Source organism: Callithrix jacchus, chromosome 7 (assembly GCF_049354715.1).
Source record: "Callithrix jacchus isolate 240 chromosome 7, calJac240_pri, whole genome shotgun sequence".
NCBI classification, from domain to species: Eukaryota; Metazoa; Chordata; class Mammalia; order Primates; family Cebidae; genus Callithrix; species Callithrix jacchus.
The window spans coordinates 99758765-99786113 of NC_133508.1; the positions used below are offsets into that span (position 1 = coordinate 99758765).

Below are 27349 nucleotides of genomic sequence, written 5' to 3' on the forward strand. Positions count from 1 at the left end.
AGTAAGTAACGAGGAGTCCTTCCCCTCCTTGTATACCAAAAGACGACAAATAACAAACCTGAATTTCTACTCCATCTGTCTAAAACAAAATAACATCCATCTATAACTAGGGCAATATCAGAGAAAGCCATCTAAAACATATTTAAGTAAGACCTAGAAATTCACAACATAAAACCCAAAAGGTCTAAGTTCCAATTAAAAATCTCTCATCATACTAAAAACCAGGAAAATCTTAACTCTAATTAATTAAAGTCAATCTATAGATGTTGATACCAAGATAAGAGATCTTAGCATTACATAACAAAGATTGTAAAGCAAACATAAGAAAAATGATTCAACAGCAATTATAAACACTCTTAAAATAAGTGAAAAACCAATAACTCATTAAAGAAATAAAGTCTCAGCACAGAAACAGAAGATATAAAGAAGAACTAAACAGAAATTTTAGAACTGAAAAATACAATAACCAAAATTTAAAATTCAACAGGCAAATACAATAGTAAAATAGAGGGGACAGAGGAGGTAAAAATCAGTTACTTTAAAGAAAGAAAAATCAAAATTATCCAATCTGAACAGCATTAAAAGAAAAACAGACTGAAAAATTTCAGAACAAAAATAAAAATAAAAAGTATCTTCAGGGACAAACCACATTAAAATATCCAACACTGGCATCACCAGAGACCTGGAAAAATGAGGGAAAAGAGGGCAGGACTGAAACAGATCTGAAAAAACAATGGCTGAAAACTTGTATATTTGAAAAAAAGACACAACCCTACAGACTCAAGAAGCTAAGCAAACCTTAAACAGGATAAGGCTAAAGAAACATGTACCATGACACAGCAACCAAATTTAGACTCAAAAAAAAAAAAAAAAAGTACCAGGCACAGTGGCTCATACCTGTAATCCCAGCACTTTGGGAGGCAGAGGCGGGCGGAAGATGTAAGGTTAGGAGTTTGAGACCAGCCTGGCCAACATAGTGAAATCCTGTCTCTATTAAAAATATAAAAATTAGCTGGGCATGGTGGTGGGTGCCTATAATCCCAGCTACTCGGGAGGCTGAGGCATGAGAATCACTTGAATCCTGGAGGCAGAGATTGCAGCGAGCCGAGATCGCATCACTGCACTCCATCCTGGGGGATAGAGGGAGACTCTGTCTCAAAAAAAAAAAAAAAAAACACCTTGAAAGCAGTGAGGGGAAAATGACACCTTACCTCTGTGGGGAAAAATACAGATTTCTCATCAAAAATCATGCCAGTCAAAATAAAGTGGCACAACATTTTTCAAGTGCTGAAAGAAAATAACTGACTACCTGGAATTTTAGATCCTGCAAATACGGCCTGAAGAATCAAGGGGAAGGTGGGGTGCAGTAGCTCATGCCTGTAATCCCAGCACTTTGGGAGGCCAAGGCAGGTGGATCACCTGAGGTCAGAAGTTCAAGGCCAGCCTGGGAAACATGGCAAAACCTCAGTTCTACCAAAAATATACAAAAAATTGGCTGGGCATGGTGGCATGCACCTGTGGTCGCAGCTACTGCAATGGCTAGGGTGGGAGAATTACTTGAGCCTGGGAGGCAGAGGTTGCAGTAAGCTGAGAATGCACCACTACACTCCAACCTGGGTGACAGACTGAAACCCACCACATCTCAAAAGGAAAAAAAAAGAATGAAGAAGAAATCATGACATACTCTAATAAAGAAAAACTAAAGAGATTCTGTCACCAGCAGATCTATTCTAAAAGAAAGGGTAAAAGAAATTTCCTAAACAAAAAGGAAATAATAAAAAGTATCTAGAAGTATTACAAAGGAAAAATAAACAGCACGAGCAAAAAATACAGATAAATATAATAGACTTTCCTTTTCCTTTTGACTTTTCTAAATTGGCCAATATGATTCTAAATGTATATAGAGAAAATGTTTAAGACAATTATATATAGGAGAGGGTAAAGGGATATAGAAATAGGTAAGGTTTCTATACTTTACTCAAACTGGTACTATATTAGCACCAGTACTGTGATAAGATATGTATGTAACACAATACCTTGGACAGACAGTTAAAAAGCTATACAAAAAGGATACTCTCAATGACACTGTAAATCAAAATATAATTCTAAAAAATGTTTAGGTTACCCCAGAGAAGTAGCAAAAGGAAAACAGAGAGATGAAAAATAGAGAATAATCAAAAAATAAAATGATAGATTTCAACCCTAACAGAATATTAAATTATAAATTTATATATTATATTATAAGTGTAAATGTATACAGATAAGAGATTAGCAGAATGGACTTAAAAATATGACCTAACAATGTGGTATTTACAAAGAACTCACTTCAAATAACACAACATAGGTAGGTTGAAAAAGTATGGAAAAAGATATACCAGGAAACCATTAATCAAAAGAAAGCAGGAGTGGCTAAGTTAATATGGGAAAACACAGACTTCAGAACGAAGAACAGTACGAAGAGCAGAACGAAGAATAGAGAAAGACATTACTTGATTGTAAAACGAATGATCCACCAAGAGGACATAGCAATCTTAAATGTGTATGTACTAAATAACAGAGCTATAAATTAGGTGTAGCAAAAACTAACTGAAGAAAGTAGACTTATCACTTATACCTGCAGAAAGCAAGAAATCTCTTTTCTGCAGATTCTAAAAAATCAACAAGGATACAGCAGAATTCAACAGCAACATCATCCAAAAGATCTAATTGGCATTTATAGAACACTTCGCCCAATAACAACAGAATGTACATTCTTTACAAAGGTCCCAAAAGTATACACCAAGACAGACCATACTCTGACCCATAAAACAAACCTCAACAAATATAAAAGAACTGAATCAGACAGAATGTGTTCTCTGACTACAATAGAATCAAACTAGAAAGCGGCAACAGAAAGGTAACAGGAAAATCTCCAAACACTTAGAAATTAAACATACTTCTAAATAATCCATGAGTTACAAAAGTCGGAAAAATGAAATGAAAAAAATACATTGAACTAAATGAAAATACAACATAAAATATGCAAATAAGGAAAATATAAACCAAAAATATAAGTGGGATACCACTTCACACTCATTAGGATGGCTATTATTTTTTAAATGGTTAATAACATGTATGGACAATAATATGAAGAAATTGGAACTCTTGTGCATTGATGGTGGAAATGTAAAATGATACAGTTACTATGGTGGTTCCTCAAAAAGCATACAATAAACATAGAATTACTCTATGATCTAGCAATTCCACTTCTAGGTATACACCTAAAAGAACTAAAAATAGTGACTCGAAAAGATAATTGTACTATCATGTTCATAGCAACATTACTCAAAATAGCCAAAAGGTGGAAACAACCCCAATGTCCATCAAAATTAATAAAGAAACAAAATGTAATATATACATACAATGGAGTACTATTCAGCCTTAAAAAGGAATTAAATCAGCCAGGCATGGTGGCTCACATCTGTAACCTCAACATTTCTGGGAGGCTGAAGAGGATCACTTGAGCCCAGGAGTTCAAGACTAGCCTGGGCAACATAGTAAGACCCTGTCTCAATAAAAAATAAAAAAACTAGCCAGGCATGATGACATGTGCCTGTAGTTCCAGCTACTCAAAAGGCTGATATGGGAGGATCACTTGAGCCTGAAAAGTCAAGGCTGTAGTGAGCTACGATGATACCACTGTACTCAGCCTATACGATAGAGCAAGACCCTGTCTAAAAAAAAAAAAGGAATGAAATCCTGACACAGGCTACAACCTGACTATACCTTTAAAACATTCTGCTAAGTAAAATAAGCTAGACACAAAAGGACAAATATTGTATAATTCCACTTACATCAGGTACACAGAAGAGGCAAATTCATAAAGGCAGGGAAGAGAATCTATTATCAGGAGTTGGAAAGTGGGGGAAATGGGAAGTTACTGTATAATGAGTATAGGGTTTCAGTTTGGGATAATGAAAAAGTTCTGGAGATAAACAGTGGTGATGGTTGTACAACACTGTAAATGTATTTAATGCCAGTGAGTTGTATACATAAAACTGGTTAAAATGATAAATATTATGTTATGTATATTTTGCCACTATATATGTTATGTATATAAATATAGCATATAAGTATATATTATACACATATAAATTTAAAATAAAATTCAATGGTTTTTATAATTCAGTGCTTTTTGTCCAGATATTATTTCTAGGGCAGTATACAGCTCAGAATTTAAAATGTCACAAATAAATACTCAGTGAAAATAATGACAAAACCTGGGAAGTCCCTACATATGTCTAATTCAATGGGTTCATGGATTCTAGGTCCTGGTGGTGTGGAAGGACAAATGGAGTGAGAGTACCAGAACAAGAAGGCCATAAAGATTAAGAGGTGGTGATCAGAGAATGGGAAGCATAAAATTGAGATTACACATGGGTTACAGTTATTCATAATGACAAAAATCTAAGGTCTGATTATAGGAATTTTGAATAGCTATGGTGTAATTCAGTATGCAAAAGAGTATCACTGGAAGAGAGACGTTCAAGACACCAACAGCATTTCAGAAGGATTATCTCCATGTACACTGAAATCAGCCAGAAATCCATACATTCTAAAATGTCTCCAATTAGCATGTAATAAACTTCATATTTTCAAATTTTAGTAATACAAACATAAATATATAATTACAAGTCAATCAAACTGTTATTTCCATTTGTTCAGTATCTGGTACCCTTTCACAGCTAAATGGAAAATGCTAATATATAACTCAACCCTATAATGCTTATTTGCTTTTTTAGTTTTCCACAGCATTTAGTAAAAATGACCTCTAATTTTTAAGACAAATGGAGGTATGTTTTTAATTCATATTTCTAACATAATATTAGTTTTTATCAAAACTCATTATTCTCATGCCAGCTTTTTAAATAAGGGAATATTTACGTCTCTGACACAGTACAAGGCTTATGGTAATAAATCAATAAATATAAATTCATTTATTTTTAAGGGGACAGATAATAGTATAAACCCACATAATTATTATTTACTTCGGTGCCTATTCCTAGAATAGATTCTTAAATTTTCACCTTGAGTCTTTAAAAGTTCTAAATGTAGGGCCGGGCCTGGTGGCTCAAGCCTGTAATCCCAGCACTTTGGGAGGCCGAGGCGGGTGGATCACAAGGTCGGCAGATCGAGACCATCCTGGTCAACACGGTGAAACCCCGTCTCTACTAAAAATTACAAAAAATTAGCTGGGCACGGTGGCGTGTGCCTGTAATCCCAGCTACTCGGGAGGCTGAGGCAGGAGAATTGCCTGAACCCAGGGGGCGGAGGTCGCGGTGAGCCAAGATCGCGCCATTGCCCTCCAGCCTGGGTAACAAGAGTGAAACTCCGTCTCAAAAAGAGAAAAAACTAGTTGTAAACAATTTGTACTCTTTCTCTAAGGAGCTCAAATACAAATAACTTTGTGCAGTGTTCCTGAAAGAGAGAGAGAGATAGTGAACCTAAAACCAAGCCTGAAAGAAAAACAACATGCAGATTTGCCTACTCATAGAGACTTTGCCTATTAAGTATACCAAATTAAAACTCTTGTTCACCTTCTTTTGAGAGTTAGTAATCTTTTGCTTGGTTATACTAGGCTAGGAAGTAATATCAAAGCCCTTAAATTCTTAAGGCTAAAGACTTGAGATTATGTAAAATTATCCAGAATCATTCAACTAATACTATTGGAATATAGTATGTAGGGTGAAAGTTGACAGAAATCTGTACTACTTCAGGAAATCCTCAATTGTAATTATTTTTGAGCATTAATGAAAACCTTATAAAATAGAAAGATTAGAAATCAGCATTGTTTCCTATTATCCACAATATGGATACTTATTTGGTGACCTAGTTAAGGGAGAATTAAGTAAAGTTAGTTATTTTATATAATACCATAAAAATATTTTCTTAAGAAACTGTCGGGGGGAGGGAGCTGGGGAGGGATAGCCTGGGGAGAGATGCCAAATGTGGGTGAAGGGGAGAAGGGAAGCAAGGCACACTGCCATGTGTGTACCTGTGCAACTGTCTTGCATGTTCTGCACATGTACCCTAAAACCTAGAATGCAATAAAAAATTGAAGAAAAAAAAAAAAAGTTCTAAATGTAAAATTCCAGGATTGATTAAATCCTGACTATAAAGTTTCAGAGTTGACTAGGAAATCAGCAATTCTATAACATCCCCTAACATCCTCTTCCAAGTCAGATTTCAACAAAATGAGGTAACAAGAAGTAAGATTATGAGACTAGTGATGGTACCCAATTAGCTCCTATCTTTCCACTATTTTTTCATGGCCTAGTCAGTCACACACCAATAACATACTATAGTCTGAATACGTTACTTACGGTGGTATGATGGGATATATTGCCAACAATATTAAGGTTTTTGAGCAGTTGGGGAGAACCACTATATTGACCGGAGATCTGCTTCCTAACTTCAGCTGCCACCGTTCTATAATGAAGAAAGCAAAAACATTATACACATTATTTTTTTTAAAAGTTAAACTAGTTTAAAATAGAGGGAAGCTAAATACATTCCAGATTCATTTAAAGAACAAATAAACTCAGCATATCAATAAGGCTATAAATTCATAAAATACTTTAGGAAATACTTTACTAGCTTATAATTACATTAGAACACCTTATAATGTTGATGTAGGGTAGAAGAGTGACAGACAACTTATATGAGGCTTTTATATAGCATTTTGGGGAACACACTTTGGCCCATGACAGCGCTGGAACTATAGAGCTGGCTCTATAGTTGGAATCTATAAAACAACATATATATTAAAATATGTATATACTTTATAATGTATATACTTTAAAGTGTGATAAGAATTAGTAATAAAAAAACTCTGGAGTGTTTTCAAGCTAATGATTTAATTCAAAGCCCTGATCATCCTGGTCCCCATTAGAATTTCCAGCTGAGTTTCAAGATAATCTCATTTTCCTAAAAGTATCCGGATTTAGGATATAATCTTTTCTCCTACTTCTCTTCTTCAATTCCTCCTTCCTTCTTTCATATTCAGTAATTTCACACACATTTACTAAGCATAGTTATGAGCCAACTATACAATTAGAAATGTTTACACAAAAATAAGAGTTATCATTCTTTAAGGCTTAAGATACTGAATTAGCTCAACCTTTTTTATGTAGGTGATTTGAGGTACTTTACATAGTATTTGTGTTTTAAAAGGCTAACTTCCTAGTCATAATTGCCAAACCTTGGAAGCAATCAAGCTATCCTTAAATGGGTGAGTGGATAAACTGTGTGACAGCTATACAATGAAATATTATCCAATGATAAAAAGAAATGAGTTATCAAACCATGAAAGACATAGAGGAACCTTAAAAGAATATTGCTAAGTGAAGGAAGCCAATCTGCATGATTCCAACTATCTGATATTCTGGAAAAGTCAAATCTATGGAAGACAGTAAAAAGACCAGCTCCCATAATTCCCATGTGTTGTGAGAAGAACACAGTGAGAGATCATTGAATCATGGGGGCAGTTTCCTCCATACTGTTCTCGTGGTAGTGAATAAGTCTCACGAGATCTGATGGTTTTAAAAGGGGTATCCCCTTCTGCTTGGCTCTCATTCTCTCTTGCTTGCCACCATGTAAGATGTCCCTCTGCTCCTCCTTCTTCTTCTGCCATGATTGTGAGGCCTTCCCAGCCATGTGGAACTGGGAGTCCATTAAACCTCTTTCCTTTATAAATTTCCCAGTCTTGGGTATATCTTTATTAGCAGCATGAGAAAAAACTCATACACAAGATGTTTCAGACAATGAAACTATTCTGTATGATACTGTAATAGTGGATACATGTCATTATATATTTGTTAAAATTCACTGAATGTACAACACAATGAACCTGTTTAATCTATGGACTTTAGTTAATAATAATGTACATCAATATTGGCTCCTCAGTTATCAAATGTACCACACTAATGCAAGATGCTAACTGGAGAAATCCAGGAGAGAAGGGAGGATGTATAAGAACTTGCCATACTTTCCATTCCTTTGTCTGTAAACCAATAACTGCTCCCCCAACCAAAAAAAGTCTACTAGTTAAAAGAAAAAAGTTAATGACAAAGTAGGAAGACAAGAGCACCAAGGCACCAAAAAAGAAACAATAAGAGGTTAGAGCTGAAATCTGGAAAGGCAAAGAAATCTTTGAGAGGGAAAACAGACTGAGGAGAGAGAAAGGGCAAATTATGTAATCCTCTGTGTGAAGACAGGAACATTCACTTCAATTTAGGGTTCCGGCTAGCTGGCAGACTGGCTGGCTGATTGACTAATTGATTATTTAATTTAGAGGAGTGTCACTGTTACCCAGGCTGGAGTGCACTGATTGATTGATTGATTGATTGATTGATTATTTAATTCAGAAGACCCAGGCTGGAGTCCAGTGGTGCAATCTCAGCTCACTGCAACCTCCACCTCCCAGGATCAAGCGACTCTACTGCTTCAGCCTCCTGAGTAGCTGGAATTACAGGCATGCACTACCATGCCCAGCTTTTGTTTTGTTTTGTTTTGTATTTTTAGTAGAGATAGGGTTTCACCATGTTGGCCAGAAGTCCTGACCGCGGGTGATCCACCCACCTTGGCCTTCCAAAGTACTGGGATTACAGGCGTGAGCCACTGTACCCGGACTAATTCCAGCTTTTAAGGAAGCCCATATAATGAGAGTTTTCGTTATTATGTTTAGCTTGAAGTCCTTACATATCCCGATCCTCTCATCAAAGCTGAGATAAGAATATGTAAAAGCCTTTAAAAAGACACAAAATAAACATTCTGTCTACCTACCTCAATTCTACCCAACTCACTCCACCAATCTCAGCACTAGCTCAATGTTTCTGGGGCTAAACCATGAGTAAACTGAATAGTAAACTGCTGTATTTCATCAAATTCAAGATAACACTAATTGTTAAGAGGTGACATTACTCCACATACACTTAATAAATAAAAAGCCAATCAATCATCGTGACATCAGTTAATTGAAGATTTCAGATGTTAAAATGTAAAATTTTAAATAGTTACTTCAAAAAGAAGCAATCTTTTGTTTAATAACAGACATAAAAATGATAATCCTCATATTAGAAATATCTTTTCTATGACATTAATTTCCCCAAAAATGAAAACCCGTAATTTGAAAACAAGCTGTGATAATGCAACAAGAACCATTTCCAAACTGAGCTATAGTAGCCATAAAAATATGTGCAACTCAAAGGATGTATTTACAACTGAGATCTTTTTTTTTTTTTGAGACGGAGTTTCGCTCTTGTTACCCAGGCTGGAGTGCAATGGCGCGATCTCGGCTCACCGCAGCCTCCGCCTCCTGGGTTCAGGCAATTCTCCTGCCTCAACCTCTTGAATAGCTAGGATTACAGGCACGCGCCACAACGCCCAGCTAATTTTTTGTATTTTTAGTAGAGACGGGGTTTCACCATGTTGACCAGGATAGTCTCGATCTCTTGACCTCGTGATCCACCTGCCTCGGCCTCCCAAAGTGCTGGGATTACAGGCTTGAGCCACCGCGCCCGGCCAACAACTGAGATCTTCTGCACAGATCTCATAAAATGGTAGTGAAGAAATCTTCCCGATCGGGCGTGGTGACTCAAGCCTGTAATCCCAGCACTTAGGGAGGCCAAGGCGGGTGGATCACGAGGTCAAGAGATCGAGACCCACTGGTCAACATGGTGAAACCCCGTCTCTACTAAAAATACAAAAAATTAGCTGGGCATGGTGGCGTGTGCCTGTAATCCCAGCTACTCAGGAGGCTGAGGCAGGAGAATTGCCTGAACCCAGGAGGCGGAGGTTGCGGTGAGCCGAGATCGCGCCATTGCACTCCAGCCTGGGTAACAAGAGCAAAACTCCATTTCAAAAAAAAAAAGAAATCTTCCCAGATAAAAAAAAACTGTACCTCTTAACCTTATCATGATCCAAAGTATGCAAGAGAAAAATGTAATGAATAAATATAGGCCCTGATACCAGTTAAAATCCTTTATCATAGGTTACTATTTCCAATCAGATTTTTTCTTACTCCTAGTGATAGCTCAGAAAAAAAAACAAGGAAGTCTTTTTCACTTCTAATAAACCGTTAATATAATTGCAAAGTAGAAAGAATAGGTCAAAAATTCTGTACTTATGCCCCTAAATTATAAAATGAAAAAACCTTCTATCCCTCCCAAGAAAACATGATCCAATATTTGATCCATTTATCTCTTTATCCACTCTCTCCATTCCTACAAGCTACCTATGTTAACACATATTACAGTTTTCACAAAAGAAAGCATCTGCTCAAGCCATTCATCAGAGGATACTGGAAATAACCAGGAAAAAAATCACATTATGAGAGCAAATTATGTTGCATTTAACCTTTCCTCTAACCCACTCCTACTTTCAGAGACACCCTGTCTAGTCATGATTTCCAGAATGAACCAAGGGTGATAAGGCCAATCTGGCCCTGCCTCTCTCATCTCTGATCATTCTTCATGGGACCAGAAATAAAGCCTAAGTAAAGATGAGTAAGGAGAGTTCATACTACACTCATAAGAAAGTTTAGTTGAGCTACTCCTATAAAGTCACAGAAAAAAAGTAACTGCAATGTACTAATAAGATGCAATGTATCAAGTAAGATAATAAGATCTCTTGGAACTAGCACTATTTGTATCTAAGATAGAAGTCAGGGAAGAAATGAAGGGTAAAGGATGTATCAGGGACAAAGAAAAAAAGGGTTTGCTAAATATCTCCAAAAGAAAAGAAACAGAGCAGCGGACACTCCAGTACTGTAGCTATCCAAGTTCAAGACTGGTGAATGATGGATCGTATCGGAGTTCCAACACTGTGTATGAGGTGGTATTAAAGATAAAGAAAACAAGTGAAACCCACCTCTACTAAAAATACAAAAATTAGCTGGGCGTGGTGGTGGGTACCTGTAGTCCCAGCTTCTTGGGAGGCTGAGGTAGGAGAATCCCTTGAACCTGGGAGGCAGAGGTTGCAGTGAGCCGAGATCATGCCACTGCACTCCAGCCTGGGTGACACAGCAAGACTCCAGGTCTCAAGAAAATAAACAAATAAAGATAAAACAATACACTACACAAAAACAACACAGTAACACCTACTAAGTATTTGCGCCAAAAAATGTTTAACCTGAATTGAATCAAACCTTTACATCTAACTTCCAGTTTACGGGGTAATACAGAGGACAGTGTAACAATAACACTGTAAGGAAGTCATCAGACAAAAACTAGAAGGCAGGTCATGCTATGTGCCAAAATCTCTTCAACGGTTTAATATGGTAGGTAAATTTAAAAGTAAAGGCAGTGAGCTAAGTTTCAATGTAAAAAAGACTTAAGACCAAAAGACAGGCTGGGCGTGGTGGCTCACAGCTTTAATCCTAGCTCTTTGGGAGGCTGAAGCAGGTGGATCACCTGAGGTCAGGAGTTCAAGACCAGCCTGAGCAACATGATGAAACCCCGTCTCTACTAAAACTTTAAAAAATTAGCTGGGCATGATGGTGCATGCTTGGAATCCTAGCTATTCGGGAGGCTGAGGCAGGAGAATTACTTGAGCCCAGGAGGCTGAAGTTGCAATGAGTCAAGACTACACCATGGCACTCCAGCCTGGGTGAAAGAGCAAGACTCCGTCTCAACAACAACAAAAAAGACTAAAAGACAAAATAAGAGGGGGGAAGAACAGACTTAAGAGATATAACCAAATGCAACATATAGTTACTACTGGACCCTGATTTGAACAAATCAGCTGTAAAAGATATTTTGGTAGATGAGAAATTTTAACATGGGCAAGGTAATACCTAAGAGTTATTAGGATTTTTTAAAATGCTTTTACTAGGCCGGGCGCGGTGGCTCAAGCCTGTAATCCCAGCACTTTGGGAGGCCGAGGCAGGTGGATCACGAGGTCAAGAGATCGAGACCATCCTGGTCAACATGGTGAAACCCCGTCTCTACTAAAAATACAAAAAATTAGCTGGGCATGGTGGCGCGTGCCTGTAATCCCAGCTACTCAGGAGGCTGAGGCAGGAGAATGCCTGAACCTAGGAGGTGGAGGTTGCGGTGAGCCAAGATCACACCATTGCACTCCAGCCTGGGTAACAAGAACGAAACTCTGTCTCAAAAATAAAATAAAATGCTTTTACTGTGTGAAAACAGCATGTAGTAATTCAGGAAAATGTCCTTATATTAATATTTTAGAGATGTAAATGATGTTTGTAATTTAGCTTAAAAGTCTTCAGTTGGAGGCTCCAGCAGTGGCTCACGCCTTTAATTCCAGTACTTTGGGAGGTCCAGGCAAAAGGATCAGCCTGGGCAACATGGCAAAACCCTGTCTCTACTAAAAATACAAAAAATTAGGCAGAAGTTGTAGTGTGTACCTGTAGTCCTAGCTACTTGGGAGGCTGAGGCAGGAAGACAGAGCCCAGGAGGTCCAGGCTACGGTGAGCCGTAATTCTTGGACTCCAGCCTAGGCAACAAAGTGAGACTGTGCCTCAAAATAAAAAGATTCAGTTATTATTATTTTGCCTTAGTGGGAAAAACCAACAAATGAAATATGAAGATGGGGCAAATAAGCTTCGAGAGGTACACCACATCCTCCATAAAGCCCTGCCTGATTTCTGTTCCATACAATTGAGGGTCTAAATCTGTTTGGACCCTCCTCCCTATGCTTTCAAAGCACCCTGTGTTTATCCGAATACATTCAAGGAAAAGGAGCTTCCAGGAGACAAATTCAGACAGGCAGCAGACTAGCCATTGACCGCTTTCTATTATTGAGTAAGAACCTTGCCTTGCTGATTGAGTTCGATTTGAGTGGTGGGAAAGTCCCATGTTTGTAAGCATTCTCTTTGATAGAAACATAAAAATTGCAAAGGTTTCTATGGAACAGTCTTCATGCAACCCATAAGTATAAAAGTATGGTGGAGGAAAACAAATACAGTGAAGTATCAAGAATCTGGCTTCTCAAGTCTGACACACTAATTCTTCAGAAGGACCTTTGCAACCTCCTTGAGGAATTAGACAAGAAAACTTCACCTCTGATTGGGATATTCTATGCTGTCTATTACTCAGCATAAATGTCCCAAAACAGGTTAATTTCTGCCATTAAAGAAAATACATGTTTTCCAACGCTGGTGGCATTTTTCTTGTCATAACCAAATAATATCAAAGTCACAGCACCTATCAAATCTGTTTTGAAATCTCGAATTCCTGGGCTCAAACAATCCTCCTGCCTGGACCTCCCAAAGTGCTGGAATTACAGGCATGAGCCACTGCTGAAGCCTCCAACTGAAGACTTTTAAGCTAAATTACAAACATCATTTGCAACTCTAAAATATTAATATAAGGACATTTTCCTGAATTACTATCTTTCTATTTGGATATTATTCCTTACAAGGAATTAAGCAAATAAAAGTCAAAACTTCTGCCTCCTCTAGCAGACTGCCTAACACATACAAAGTGCTTAGCTAATGTTTACAGAACTAAAGTGATAATCATAGGAATAGAAAAGAAAAACTCATAATTCCTTCCCCAAGAAAGCAACTGAGCAAGAATATTTGAATGGAACAACTTACATGAGCTCCTTCAGGGCAGGGACCGTATCTTATCAATCATTATATCCTCAAAGTCTAAGACAATGGGGGGAGAGAGAGAGAGAAATGGCGAAATAGATACGAGAATAGAGAGGAAAAAAATAGAGGGAATAAGAATGAACTTAGGGACTACTTAGTACTTTTAAAACACCTTTTGGAGTAAACCAATTCATAAGTGATGTTGGTTTTTAACTGATTAAAAGGGAAGAAAAAAGCATTTTTATTTAAAACCTTTCATCTATTATTGTCAAATAGAAAAATATTTGCGGGGGAAAAATGTCTCAATCCAGTTGAGATCATTATTATCATCTCTGTTACCTGGTAAAGTAAGAAACTACTACCGAAACACAACAGTCTCCTATTTTGCATAAAACTTTTTTTATAAATAATTTTTTTACAGGATATATAATCGGTTTGCTTATCTCAAAATAGGCTCTAATGTGTCTTTAGCATATCTGCAAAGGGCTGGCTAAAGAATTACTTTCAAGCTCTACTATTACATAAATAGTTACTATGAGAAGCAGAGGAAATAAGATTTTCCAAAACGAAGACAAAAAAAAAACTGATACAAGAAATCTTTTAAATAAATAAATAAACGGCATTACAAAATGCAAACTTAGGAAAAAAAATTTCAAACTTCGCAAAGAGGTGCAAACAAAAGGTCCATCTCTCTGCCATCTCCAATCCCCAATCCCAGTCTTACTCCTCAGATGCAACAGTTAATATTTTCTTGGTATCCTTCAAGAAATAGATGTGTATCTATCACTATATATATAAGAAATCCTTTTTTTTAATGTCCACACATGATATCATACAAGTCATTTCTTGATACCTTACATTATACAATATATATTAGAAATCTTTCTATATTGGTTCATAAAACTAATAAAACTAGTACCATTTGTCAGGCACTTACAATGTGCCACATACTGTGCAAAGTGTTAATTTTGTTATACCTCGATCTTTAGAAAATCCTATGAAGTAGGTACTCTATTCGAATATTGTATCAAGAGTTTCACACAACTGATAAATAGAGCCAAGATCTGAACATAAAGACCTCATTCTTAACTACCAGTTTCCTTTATAACGGCTATAAAGTCCCTGGTATGGATAAATGAACACATTTAACCAGTCTCCACTGATGCACATTTAAACTATTTCTAGTTTTTCCAAAGATTACCACTAGAAAGTAAGTTCTATGAGGCAGAGATTTTTGTCTGGGTCAAGAATTATGGGCAATTTTTGAGGGCTTTCTGTATTTCCAAATTCTCTGCAGCAACATTATTTTATAATCAGAAAAAAAAAAGATATTTTTAGATACATTTCAAAAATAAAGTAACTTGCCCAAGTTTATAAAAGGTAGAGTCAGGGTTTGAATTCAGATCCATAAAGCTCCTAAAGCTTTCCATGGAGGCAGATTTCCAAAGATAAAATAATTCTTGCCATTGTTCATATTAATGATTTGTCTATATTCCAAAACCCAGCCTTTCAGGTCAGTTAAAGACAGCCAGCAAAAATATCTGCTGTATATACTAACATAGTAATAGGAACACTAGAATGACTACCACCATTATTATGATGTTTCCTATCCTTCATGTATGGCTAAATAAAACACCAGCTAAGCCACCATCTTTGTGTCATTTGTAAGTTAGCCCATGTTAAAATATTTAGGAACGCAGAAGACCAGACCATAGTAACCACTAAAGTAAAGGCTCAAGAAAACTAAAACATACACAGGTTGACATGTGAAACAAACAAACAAAAAAGAAATAGTCCTTCTACATAATACACTTATTTAAAATATACTTCCTTTTCTGGTAGGGGAAAAGGATTAAAAAAAAAGATGTCAGATGTCTCATATATCCCATTTGACACTATTTTGGGATAACATTACTCAAAATTATTTTTACATTAGAAAGCACTGTATTAAGGAGACTTGGATGTCTCTATCACTGTGATCAACAGCATTTCAATATAAATCTCCATTTCATTAACTAAAACCTGGTGATAATATCGCTCCCTACTTCATGTAACTTATTACTACATTAAAAAAAGAATTCAAAAATTTAGCATCTGTAAATTTTAACACTGACCTGAAACTGGCAATTAAAAAGAGATGGAAAAGAAAAATATCTACTGCAAAAAGTTAATCCTCCTAAAAGGAGATAAATTTATCTTAAATTCCACCCTACTCCATAAAAATAAACCCAGGGCTGCCTTACCCATAAACATACAAAATTATATCCTCGTGTAAAGTGCATATAATTAGTTGCTAAATCGTGTTTATTCTAACTCTTACGTACTTCTCAAATCCTTGTCCCCACCTTTCCTTTTTTATAACATCTGCCTAGAAATAACATCATACTTAACTAAAAGTCTGAATGCATTTCTCTTTACCACTTCTATTCAACCTTGTACTGGAGGAGGGAAGGAGGGAGAGAGGGAGGGAGGAAGAGAGGGAGGGAGGGAGGGAGGGAGGAAGGAAAGAAGGAAGGAATGGCGTTTAGATTAAAAAGGAAAAAATAAAACTGTCTTTACTCACAAAAAATTATCCAATATACAGAAAATTCTAGGGAACCCACAAAAAACTATCAGAACTACTAAACAAGTTCAGCAAGGTTGAAGGATACAAGTTTAATATCCAAAAATCAACTGTATCCCTATATACTAGCAATGAACAAACCAAAAACATTTTTCAATTTCATTCAAAAGATCAAAAATAATAAAATCTTTAGAAATAAAATTATACAAAAGAAGTATAAGACCTGTACACTGAAAACTTCAAAATGCTGAAGAGAGAACTTAAATAAGATCTAAACAAATAGACCCTTCATTTTCATGGATTGAAAGACTCAATATATTTTGTTCAGATGGCAATTCTCCCCAAACCGATCGACAGATTCAATGCAATCTCTATCAAAATCCCAACAAGATTTTGCAGAAGTTGGCATACTTTATATTGATATTGATCTTAAAACGTATATAAAAATGTAAAAAATCCAGAAAAGACAAAACAATTTTGAAAAAGCAAAAAATTAGAGGATTCAAACTTATGAATTCCAAATTTTACTTTAAAGCAATGGTAAACAGAACAGCACTGTACTGGGATAAGGATAGACATTCAGATAAATGAAACAGAACTATCAAGAAGTGAACTCTTGGCCGGGCCCGGTGGCTCATGCCTATAATCCCAGCACTTTGGGAGGCCAAGGCGGGTGGATCACGAGGTCAAGAGATTGAGACCATCCTGGTCAACAAGGTGAAACCCCGTCTCAACTAAAAATACAAAAATTAGGGGGGCATGGTGGTGCGCGCCTGTAGTCCCAGCTACTCAGGAGGCTGAGGCAAGAGAATTGCTTGAACCCAGGAGGCGGAGGTTGCGGTGAGCACTCCTCTGGGTAACAACAGCGAAACTCCGTCTCAAAAAAAAAAAAAAAAATGTGAACTCTTCCATTTATGGTCAACTGATTTTTTTGACAATGGTGCCAAAGCAATTCAATTGGACAAAAATATTCTTTTCAACAATGTTGCAACAATTGAATACCCACAAACTAAATATAAATTTAGAACTTTATCTCAAACCATGCGTAAAAACTAATGCAAAATGGAACATAAACCTTAATATAAGAACTAAAACTATAAAATTTTAGCAGAAAATAGAAAACAATTTCATGACAATTGCTTAGGCAAAAAGTCTTAGCTACAATACCAAAATCCTGATGCATAAAAGAAAAACATTGATGAAATTGGACTTCATTAAAATTGAAAACTTTTGTGCTTCAAACATCACTTTAAAAAAATGAAAGGACAAGTCAAACAAGGAAATATTGTTTATAAATCATATATCTAAAAAAAGGACTTTTACCCAGAACACATAAAGAACTCCTACAACTTAAAAACAAGATAAATAATCCCACTGAAAAATGAGTAAGAGTCCAGGCATGGTGGTGCATGCATGTAATCCTAGCACTTTGGGAGGATGAAGCGGGAGGATAGCTTGAGCCCAGGAGTTCAAGACCAGCCTGGGCAACATAGTGAGAGTCTGTGTCTCCAAAAAAAATTAGCTAGATATGGTGGCGTGGGCCTGTAGTCCCAGCTTCTCAAGAGGTTGAGCTGGGAGGATGGCTTAAGCCCAAGAGTTTGAAGCAGCAGTGAGCTATTATCGCACCACTGAACTACAGCCTGTCTCATCAATCAATCAATCCATAAAAATGAGTAAGAGATCTGAATAGGTATTTCACCAGAGCAGATATGTGAGTGGCTAATAAGCACATAAAAAAGGCCACTAATAATCAGGAAAACACAAATCCAAATAAGAATAAAATACTACTTCACACTCACCAGAATGTCTATAATCAAAGAGGACAACAAGTTTTAGCAAGCATGTGGAGAAATTACAACCCTCATACATTCCTAATAGGAATCCAAAATGGTAGTCATTATGGAACATTTTCGCAGATCCTCAAAAAGCTAAACATAAAATCAAGGTATGACCTAGCAATTCCACTCCTAGATATGTATATACCCACAAGAATTGAAAACAAGTCTTCAAACAAAACCTTGTATTCCCATTGGCAAATTCACAAAAGCCAAAAGGTAGAAACAACCTAAATATCCACCAGCTGATGAATGGATAAACAAAATGTGCTACATACAATGGAATATTATTCAGCCATAAAAGGAGTGAAATACTGATACATGCTACAACACAGATGAACCATGAAAACATTATGCTAAATGAAAGCAATCAGGCATAAAAGGCCACTTATTGCATGATTCTCTTTATTGTGAAATCTTCTGAAAAGGCAAACTGAGAGATTTGACACAAAAAGTAGATTCATTGTTGCCTAGGGCTTCGGGTCAAAACAGGGAATTGCAAACTGGCACAAGGAATTTTTTGGGGTGATGGAAACGTTCTAAAACTAGATTGTGGATGATGGTTTCACAACTCTTAAGTTCACTAAAAATCATTTAATTGCAAACTTAAAATGAATGAATTTTATGATATATAATGTATACCTAAATAAAGCTGGGATTTTTTCCTAAGGGTCTGGGTATGGCTGGAACTGCTCTGCAAAGATAAGGGGAACAAACTGTTTATTGGTCAGAGAAAGAATGATGATGACAGAAAAAGAAAAGCTGGAATGTAGTCACTAAGAAAATGTTGCACCCTGAGACTCTACCACAATCCTGTATCATTAGTAATTATGAAAATTATTAAATGGTTGGTATGAATGAAGGAGTTAGTTGTTTTCTGGCATTGCAGGGCAAACCAGGAATAGCCCATAATGATGAAAGCATACGGATGCTGAAGAAAAAATGAGAACGACAAAAGTCAAAAAGAAAAACCAGGAAGACAACCTTGGGAGGGCTATCAGTTGGTACTAAGAACTGAGCAAAACTTTAGAAAGTTAAGGGACAGGGAAGCCACAGCTAGCTAGCATCAGGTTACACTGGTTTTCCTTGAATTTCTTTGCATTTCACCAGTTCCATTTAAATAGCAGGTAGGATAGCTGTCTATACTACCACATATTTAAAGTAATTATAGTGATGTGGAACAATTTTAAATGACTAATTTTAAAGAACATCGGTTGTTTTGCTATGACCAGCACTCTCATCCTCCTTCTTTAGGTTAGAAACCCTTCTTTGGTAAGGAACTCATTCTGTAAGATGTGAGTGGGGCTAACACGTTTTTCCCCCAAGCCATAGAGAAGGGCAAGTGACCCACAGTGGTCAGACTCTCCTATACCCCTAAACATAGTAATTGGTTCAAGGAAGGACATGTGACCCAAGTCACATCAATAATTGAGTCCTTGGATCTTTTCTGCCAGAACTAAACTGGTAAAATTTGAGCCTAGCACTGTCAAATCTCATTGTGGCCATTTTGTAGAAAACCTACCCAAGATATGAAGATAAGAGGCTGCTGACATCAACTGTATCCCTGAACCCAATATACTCAGTTACATGAGTCAACACTTTTTGTGTGTGTGCAAAATAATCTGATCTGTCACTTGTAACCCCAGAAAAAAAAAAAAAAGAAAATCCCCTGTAAAAAGCCACTGAAAAAAAGCAGTGTTTGCCACATGGTCCGAATGATGCAACCCAGCGTGTTTGCCACATGGGTCCAAATGATGCAACCCCAAAATAAAGAGGAGTTAACTCTGAAGAGATTGAGTTGACTGGAATGAAGAAGAAAAGCTCCAAATAAAGCATCAATTCTCAATTATTATCACAGGCTCTGTTTTCTAGGAAACCCAGACTAAAAGGGTATCTACAAAAACCTGTCAGCTATCATTAGGCTTAACAGTGAAACACAGAGTGGTTTCCCTTTGAGATCATAAATAAAACAAGGAAGGCCAGGCACAGAGATTCATGCCCGTATTCTCAGCAGTTTGGGAGGCCGAGGTGGGAGGATATCTTGAGGCTAGCAGTTTGAGACCAGCCTAGGCAACATAGCAAGACCCCATCTCTACAAAAAATTTAAAAATTAGCCAGGCATGGTTGTGCACACCTGTAGTCTTAGCTACTCAGGAGGCTAATGTGAGAGGACAGCTTGAGCCCAGGAATTCAAGGTTATAGTGAGCTATGATCACGCCACTATGCTCCAAGCTGGACAACAGAGCAAGAGTCCATCTCATAAAAATAAATAAATAAAAACTAAAAAACAAAAAAAGAATGTAAGAATGTTCAATATTAATACAATGTTGAACAGCAATGGTAGCAATCTACACAGTAATATAAAATAATAGTCTACAGAGCAGGATAAAAAATAGTAAGTCAGTTATAAGGTTTGAGAAAGAAGAAACAAAAAAAAATGATGATTTCCTGATCATATGGTTATCTACACAGAAAATATAAGGAATTCACATTCTTAAAATAAACAAGAGTTTAGCAAGGTAGCTGCATACAAAATTGTTATACAACTAGGAATAAATCTAACAAAAGATATGCAAGAACCTAACAGAAAATTATAAAATTTCATTGTACAACATAAAGAAGACCTAAATAAATGGAGAGATACACTATGGATCACAGAGTGGAAACTCAATATTATAAGATGTCATTTCTCCCCCAAATTAACATATATTCAATGCAGTCCCAATCAAATTCTAAGAGTTTTGGGTTCAAGGGGTTTTGTTTTGTTTTGTTTTTGGTATTCTAAAATTTACATGGGCCAGGTGCGGTGGCTCACGTCTGTAATCCCAGCACTTTGGGAGGCCAAGGCAGGTGGATCACGAGGTCAAGAGATCGAGACCATCCTGGTCAACATGGTGAATCCCCGTCTCTACTAAAAATACAAAAAAATTAGCTGGACATGGTGGCGTGTGCCTGTAATCCCAGCTACTCAGCAGGCTGAGGCAGAAGAATTGCCTGAACCCAGGAGGCGGAGGTTGCGGTGAGCCGAGATCGCGCCATTGCACTCCAGCTTACAAGAGCGAAACTCCGTCTCAAAAAAAATAAATAAAATAAAATTTACATGGGAATTCTAAAATTTACATGGGAATTCAAAGGGCTAAAAGCAGTCAATATTTTTTTTAAAGGTGGAAGGAGTTGCTCTACTGAGTGCCAAGGCTGATTATAACTAAGATTATTTATATTTTGTAAAAAATATATACTGTATAAGCAGACAAATAGAACAAAATAGAGATCCCAGATAAAGACCCATAAATAAAGATATATAATCTACAACAGATAATTTCATTGTACATTTTAAAATAACTGAAAGAATATAATTAGATTGTTTGTTACACAAGATAAATGTTTGAGATGATAGATACACCATTTACCCTGATGTGATTATTACACATTGTATGCCTGTATCAAAATAGCTGATGTGCCCCATAAATATATATGCATACTATGCCCACGAATATTAAAAATTATTTTTCTTCTTAAATCTAGGTGGAAAAAATAAAAATTGAAAAAATTAAATTAAAAAATTACTTTTTTTTTTCCGAGATGGATTCTCACTCTGTCACCCAGGCTAAAGTGTAATGGCGCAGTCTCAGCTCACTGAAACCTCTGCTTCCCAGGTTCAAGTGATTCTCCTGCCTCAGTCTCCCAAGTAGCTGGGATTATAGGAACCCACCACCACGTCCAGATAATTTTTGTATTTTTAGTAGGGGTTTTGTATTTTAGTAGGGGTTTCATCATGTTGGCCTGGTTGGTCTCCAACTCCTGACATCATGATCCGCCCACCTCAGCCTCCCAAAGTTCTAGAATTACAGGCGTGAGCCACCACACCCAGCCAAAAATTACATTTGTGTTTTTTTTTTTTTTTTTAATCTACAATAGAGATGGCAGGGCAGATTAATGGGGAAAGGATAATCCATCCAGAAAAAATTAAAATTTCACACCATACACGTATCAAGTCAAGGTGGAATATAAACCTAAATTTAAAAAGGGTAACTACAAATTTATGATAAAATGAATATCTTAGTATCTCAGGGTAATAAAGTATTTATTAAGACCCATAAAGTAATAACCATTAAAAAAAAGACAATAAATTAAACTTCATTAAAACTGAGAACATAGAGCTTTCATAAGACTCCATTAAAACATTTGCTATACATATAATCAATAAACAACTAATACACAGACTGTATGTGAAGTACTCACACAAAATCAATTTAAAAAAAAAAACCCAAAGGGAAAAAACAATGCAGGAAAAGGATAACAGCAAAAGAGTTAAATAAGCAATTTACAAAAGAAGAAATTCAAATAATCAATAAACATACAAAACAGAGCTCAACCTCATTAGTTATAAATTAAAAATTAAAACTTATCATGAGATAGCACGGTGCATCCACCAGATTGTGGCAAAAATGAAAAAGCTGGCCATACCAAGTGATGGCAATGATACAAAGCAACATTGTTGTGACACTGTAAATTTCTACAACCACTTTAGAAAACAGTTTGGCACTACCTAACTAATAAGCATTGCTGTACCAATAAAGATTGCTATCTATGACCCAGCAATTGCACAGGTGGCTATATTCTAGAGAAACTCATGCATATGCATACCAGAATATTAGTATAGGAATGTTCATAGAAATGTTGTAATAATAAAAACATGAATCTAAATGTTCGCCTACTATAGAATGGATAAAATGCGGTATATTTATGCAATGAAATGCTACAAAGCAATGAAAATGAATGAACTTCAACTACTCAGAATATCATGAATTAATCTACCAAATTATAATTCTGTGCAAAGAAGCAAGACAGAAAAGCATATACACAATACAATTCCACCCAAATGACTTCAAAAGGAGAAAAAAACATTTTGCTTAGTAATGCATTCACAGATGGTAAGATTAAGAAAGCAAGGAAATGGTTATCCCGAAAGTCAGAATAGTGGACTGGAGTAGTCCGAAGAAGAGGCAAGATTTAGGAAAGAAAAGGAAGAATATATCTAAAAGAAAAAACATCAGAACAGTTAGAGATGTAAATGAGCATAGCATTTGTGGGGGTATAGTGAAAACACCAGACTGACTGGAGGACAATAAGTAAACGATAGAATAAGTCAACAAGAGGAGGACCAAATTACAGATAACCTTAAAATCCAAGGCTGGGTGCAGTGGTTTACACCCGTAATCCCAGCACTTTGGGTGGCTAAGGCAGGTGTGGTTCACGAGATCAGGAATTCGAGACCTGTCTGGCCAACATAGTGAAACCCTGTCTCTACTAAAACTACAAAAAATTAGCTGGGGGGGGTGGTATGCACCTGTAATCCCAGCTACTCAGGAAGCTGAGGCAGGAAAATTGCGTGAATCCGGGAGGCGGAGGTTGCAGTCAGCTGAGATTGCGCCACTGCACTCCAGCCCTGGTGACAGTGTGAGCTGTGAGCCTCTGTTTTACACACACACACACACACACACACACACACACACAGATCCAAGCAAGGGTTTGGCTTTAGCACTATAAGAAGTCACTTATATTCTTGAACTGCACAATGCCATGATGAAAGCTGTGTTTTAGGGAGATTTAATCTGCAACACACTTGAATGAGAAGAGAGAAAGACAAGATTAGCTAGTAGCTTTCTATGGTCATCTAGAAGTGAAATAATGAAGGATGCTCCAACATTGCTGGATGGCATTCATTTAAACACTTTAGGTGTCAGGCATCCATAGGATCTGTGTGAAGCACTAGAGATAAAAAGTCAAGATCCAGACCTGCCATCAAAGAGCTCAGAAAAACAGTATAAAAATAGAGAAGGGGGTGGAGGAACATAAGAAATGTAACTTTAATAAAAAAAAGAATAGCTCATAAAATCAGTGCTGAGGAAAAGAAAAAAATAAAAGGTTCCTAGCCCTCAAGAGCTCTATAAGTCAGGTACACATAAGGTAAGTATAACTATATAGCCCAAGAATTGATAAGGAAGAGAATTAACAGGAAGTAGCAATGACTATACCACATACATGGGAGAAATGTGACAAGGAAAGGAAAAGGAATGTTTGGTTGGCAGCTGAAAACACCAGAACACTCAACAGATCTTTGTTTTATTATGAGAAAGGTATCTTATGGTTTAAGGGAAAGGTCCACTAAAAGGAGTAGATTGAAGATGTCAGAACAGGGAAAGTTGTGGGATCAAGACTCAGAGAGACGGCAAGATAGAATTTCAAAGTATAATAAAATGGGTAAGCTTTAGGAACAAGAGACCTTTCGGGCTCAAGGGAAAGATGATTAAATCATATATTGGGAGAGTAGTATGCAAAGGTTAAAATGAAGGACTAATGGTAGTCCCAAACTTTTCAGTAAGATGAGGTAGAGAAACAAAAGTATTAAATAAGAGAAATGATTTAAGGTAAACCTCATCTCAAATGGCAAGATATTAAGACATAAAGATCAACTCTGGAATGTTCTAGTCTCTCTCTAACATTCAGAGAAGCAAGTTAGATATTCAGCATTAAGAATTAGTGAGATGAGTACAACAAAAGATCAGGGAAGTATATGTGTCCAGCAAGATAAAACAGGCAGCACTGAAATATTGGTAATATACGGAACTATGAATTGAACAAAGTAGATTATGTAGATTGAAAGACTGGGCCCATCTGTCCAAAGTTACTAACATATATAAGACTAAAAACAACTGAGGTGTTAAATAAGTCTACATGCAGGAAATCCCACTCATGTAAGAGTTTCCTCAGAAATAAAGATCTGATGGAAACCTTTCATTAAATTTGGCTGCTTACACAGCAAAATGATACTTGGTTAACAAAGGAAGGACTAAGAAAGCAGGCATCACATTTGGGATAGTAGCAGTGACACTGTTAGGAAACCTGCAACTACCCACAGAAAATATTCTGCAGAAAGAAAATATAGTCAAATAACGAGTAAGCCAAGCACAGTAGCTCATGCCTGTAATCCCAGCACTTGGGGATGCCAAGGTGAGCAGATCCCTTGAGCCCCAGAGTTCAAGACCAGCCTGAGCAACATGGCAAACCCCATCTCTACAAAAAAATGCAAAAATTAGCCAGACATGGTGCTCGTAGTCCCAGCTACTCCAGAGGCTGAGGTGGGAGAATCACTTGAACCCAGGGGCAGAGATTGCAGTCAGCCAAGATTGCACCACTGCACTCCAGCATGGACAACAGAACAAGACCCGTCTTAAAAAAAAAAAAATTCTGAAATCAGAGAAGTAGGATTTGAGTCCTGATTTAGGCAAATAAAATTGCTCTTTCTAGGCCTCAATTCCCCATCTAGAAAATAACAATAATAACAGTAATATAAAAACAATAATAGCAGTAGCTAATATTTTTGAATGTTTATGTTACAGGCACAGTACTAATGCATTATTAGAACTGTATTAGCTCACTTACACACTTAACTCACTTAATCCTCACATTAATTATATAGAGGCTGTTATCTCCATTTTTCTGTGGTGTATGCAGAATTTCAACCTGCCTGTGCAATCTGATCCCAGAACCTATATTCTTTAGAACATTCTTCTGCCTCTCTGGGTTATGAAGATGAGAATGCAGTAAAAAGTGCTTTAAGTGTACACAAATGTCCACTGCTGAGTATCTAGAGACAGGACAAAATAATCCCAACAAAATCCTAGACGATGTGTCTACAAACAGTCAACATTCCATAAATCCATGGGCCTTATCCTCAAAAAGTTAAGGGAACAGACATATAAAAAGGCAACTACTAGATATAAACAAAATATACATGCTGCTTTTCTAGGTGAGCTGAAGTAAACAGTATAATTAGTGATAGAAGAATAAAGAGCCTTCAGAAATCACCAAATCACAGCCTCAAAAAATAACCGCATTAAATGCAAAGGGCTAAAAAATAACTGAGACAAAAACGAGATAGTTATAATTCTTTTTAAAGTAAAGGTTTCTGAACAATCACAAAGCTTTAAAAAGAAATAAGGTTTCAAACAGGAACAGGCTTTTCACAGAGCAACAAATTTCATATATGCACACTATGGAAAGAATTATCGTTTCAAACAAATGGTCCTAAACCACAATATAAATATTGTAGTAAAAAATAGTTGATACTTACTAGGCATTACACATAGCACCATTCTAAGCACTTTAGAGGTATCAATTTATTTAATCCTCACAACTCTATAAGGTTAAATCCTACTATCATCCTCATTTTCTAAATAGAGAAAATAAGACAGAAGCGTGGTCAAGTAACTCAGCCATGTTTATTCAATGACTGGCTGTGCTGGGATGCCAAACCCAGGAAATTCATATCCAGAATTTGCGCTATACTTCCTCTAATAGAAAACTAAAAGGCAGAACACAGATTGATTCATAAGTATTATTCAATCATATTTGATAATGAGGAAGAACCTTTCATTCACAATAAGCAGTTAATAACTCATTACCCATAGCAGTTCTGTCTTTGGCATTCCTTGCAAGTTAAGTCTGCACATTCTCACTGGACAATCTCATCAAACCACCCACCCACCGGCAAATACAATCTACTTGCTGATATTCTCAAATCTAGATCTCCAGCCCAATCTCTCTTCTGTACCTCCAACCTGCACCAAAACCAAATAGATACTTCTCTCTGAATGATTCATGAGCCCCTCAAAATTAACATGTCCAAAACTGAATCATCGTCTTTCCATTTGTATCTCTGAATCTCAAAGCCTTTTTCCTCCTGTACTTTCTTACCCCAAAGACTGCCATCATCATCCACCTGATCGCCCCACTGAGGATGTCATTCCCAGACTCCTCAATCTTCTTCACCGTGAATGTCCAATTACCAATCACTACCATGTCTACCTCCTGTCTGTCCAATCAGTACACATCTCTTCATTCACATTACCTAACTTAATTTTATAGCCTCTTAAAAAGCTGTTCTTTGCATTTTGTGTCGTTTTGCACAACTGATTATCTTTTTTTCTTATGGTTTGTCCTTGTGGTTTATTAGTGGCAAACTCCACTAATAAACATACAATTTCATATCCAACTCTCTAATGTGCACTTGCTTTATCAGCACAATATTTTCAGAGATAAACTTCTGGTTCTGAGAGAAATTAATACTAGGAATGCATGTCAAGTAGTAACATTTTTTAATATCATCACCATCATTTTTTAGTCATTTTACTAAAAAAAAAAAAAAAATTCCTCTCGTCACAATTCCCTGGAAGAAACTAATTACTACAAGTGTTTGATGACAGGTAGTATAGGCCATGTACTATGCTACACACATTACACAAATTATGCCATTTAATGTTCACAACTACACTATGAGCTGAGAAC

General features: G+C 36.6%; 1 protein-coding gene across 50 annotated transcripts in view; it reads right to left on the reverse strand.

Annotated features, from left to right (window-relative positions):
* DOCK7 (dedicator of cytokinesis 7) overlaps nucleotides 1–27349 on the reverse strand; it is a 239316-nt gene that overhangs the window by 210308 nt on the left and 1659 nt on the right. For all 50 annotated transcript variants that reach the window (XR_013520145.1, XR_013520144.1, XR_013520143.1 and 47 more), the window contains exon 2: nucleotides 6363–6468. Coding sequence is in view for 37 of the 50 variants with exons in the window: in XM_078332070.1 (XP_078188196.1) it covers nucleotides 6363–6468 (106 nt within the window). In the remaining 13 variants the exon portion in view is untranslated. The remainder of the gene's footprint in view (nucleotides 1–6362; nucleotides 6469–27349) is intronic.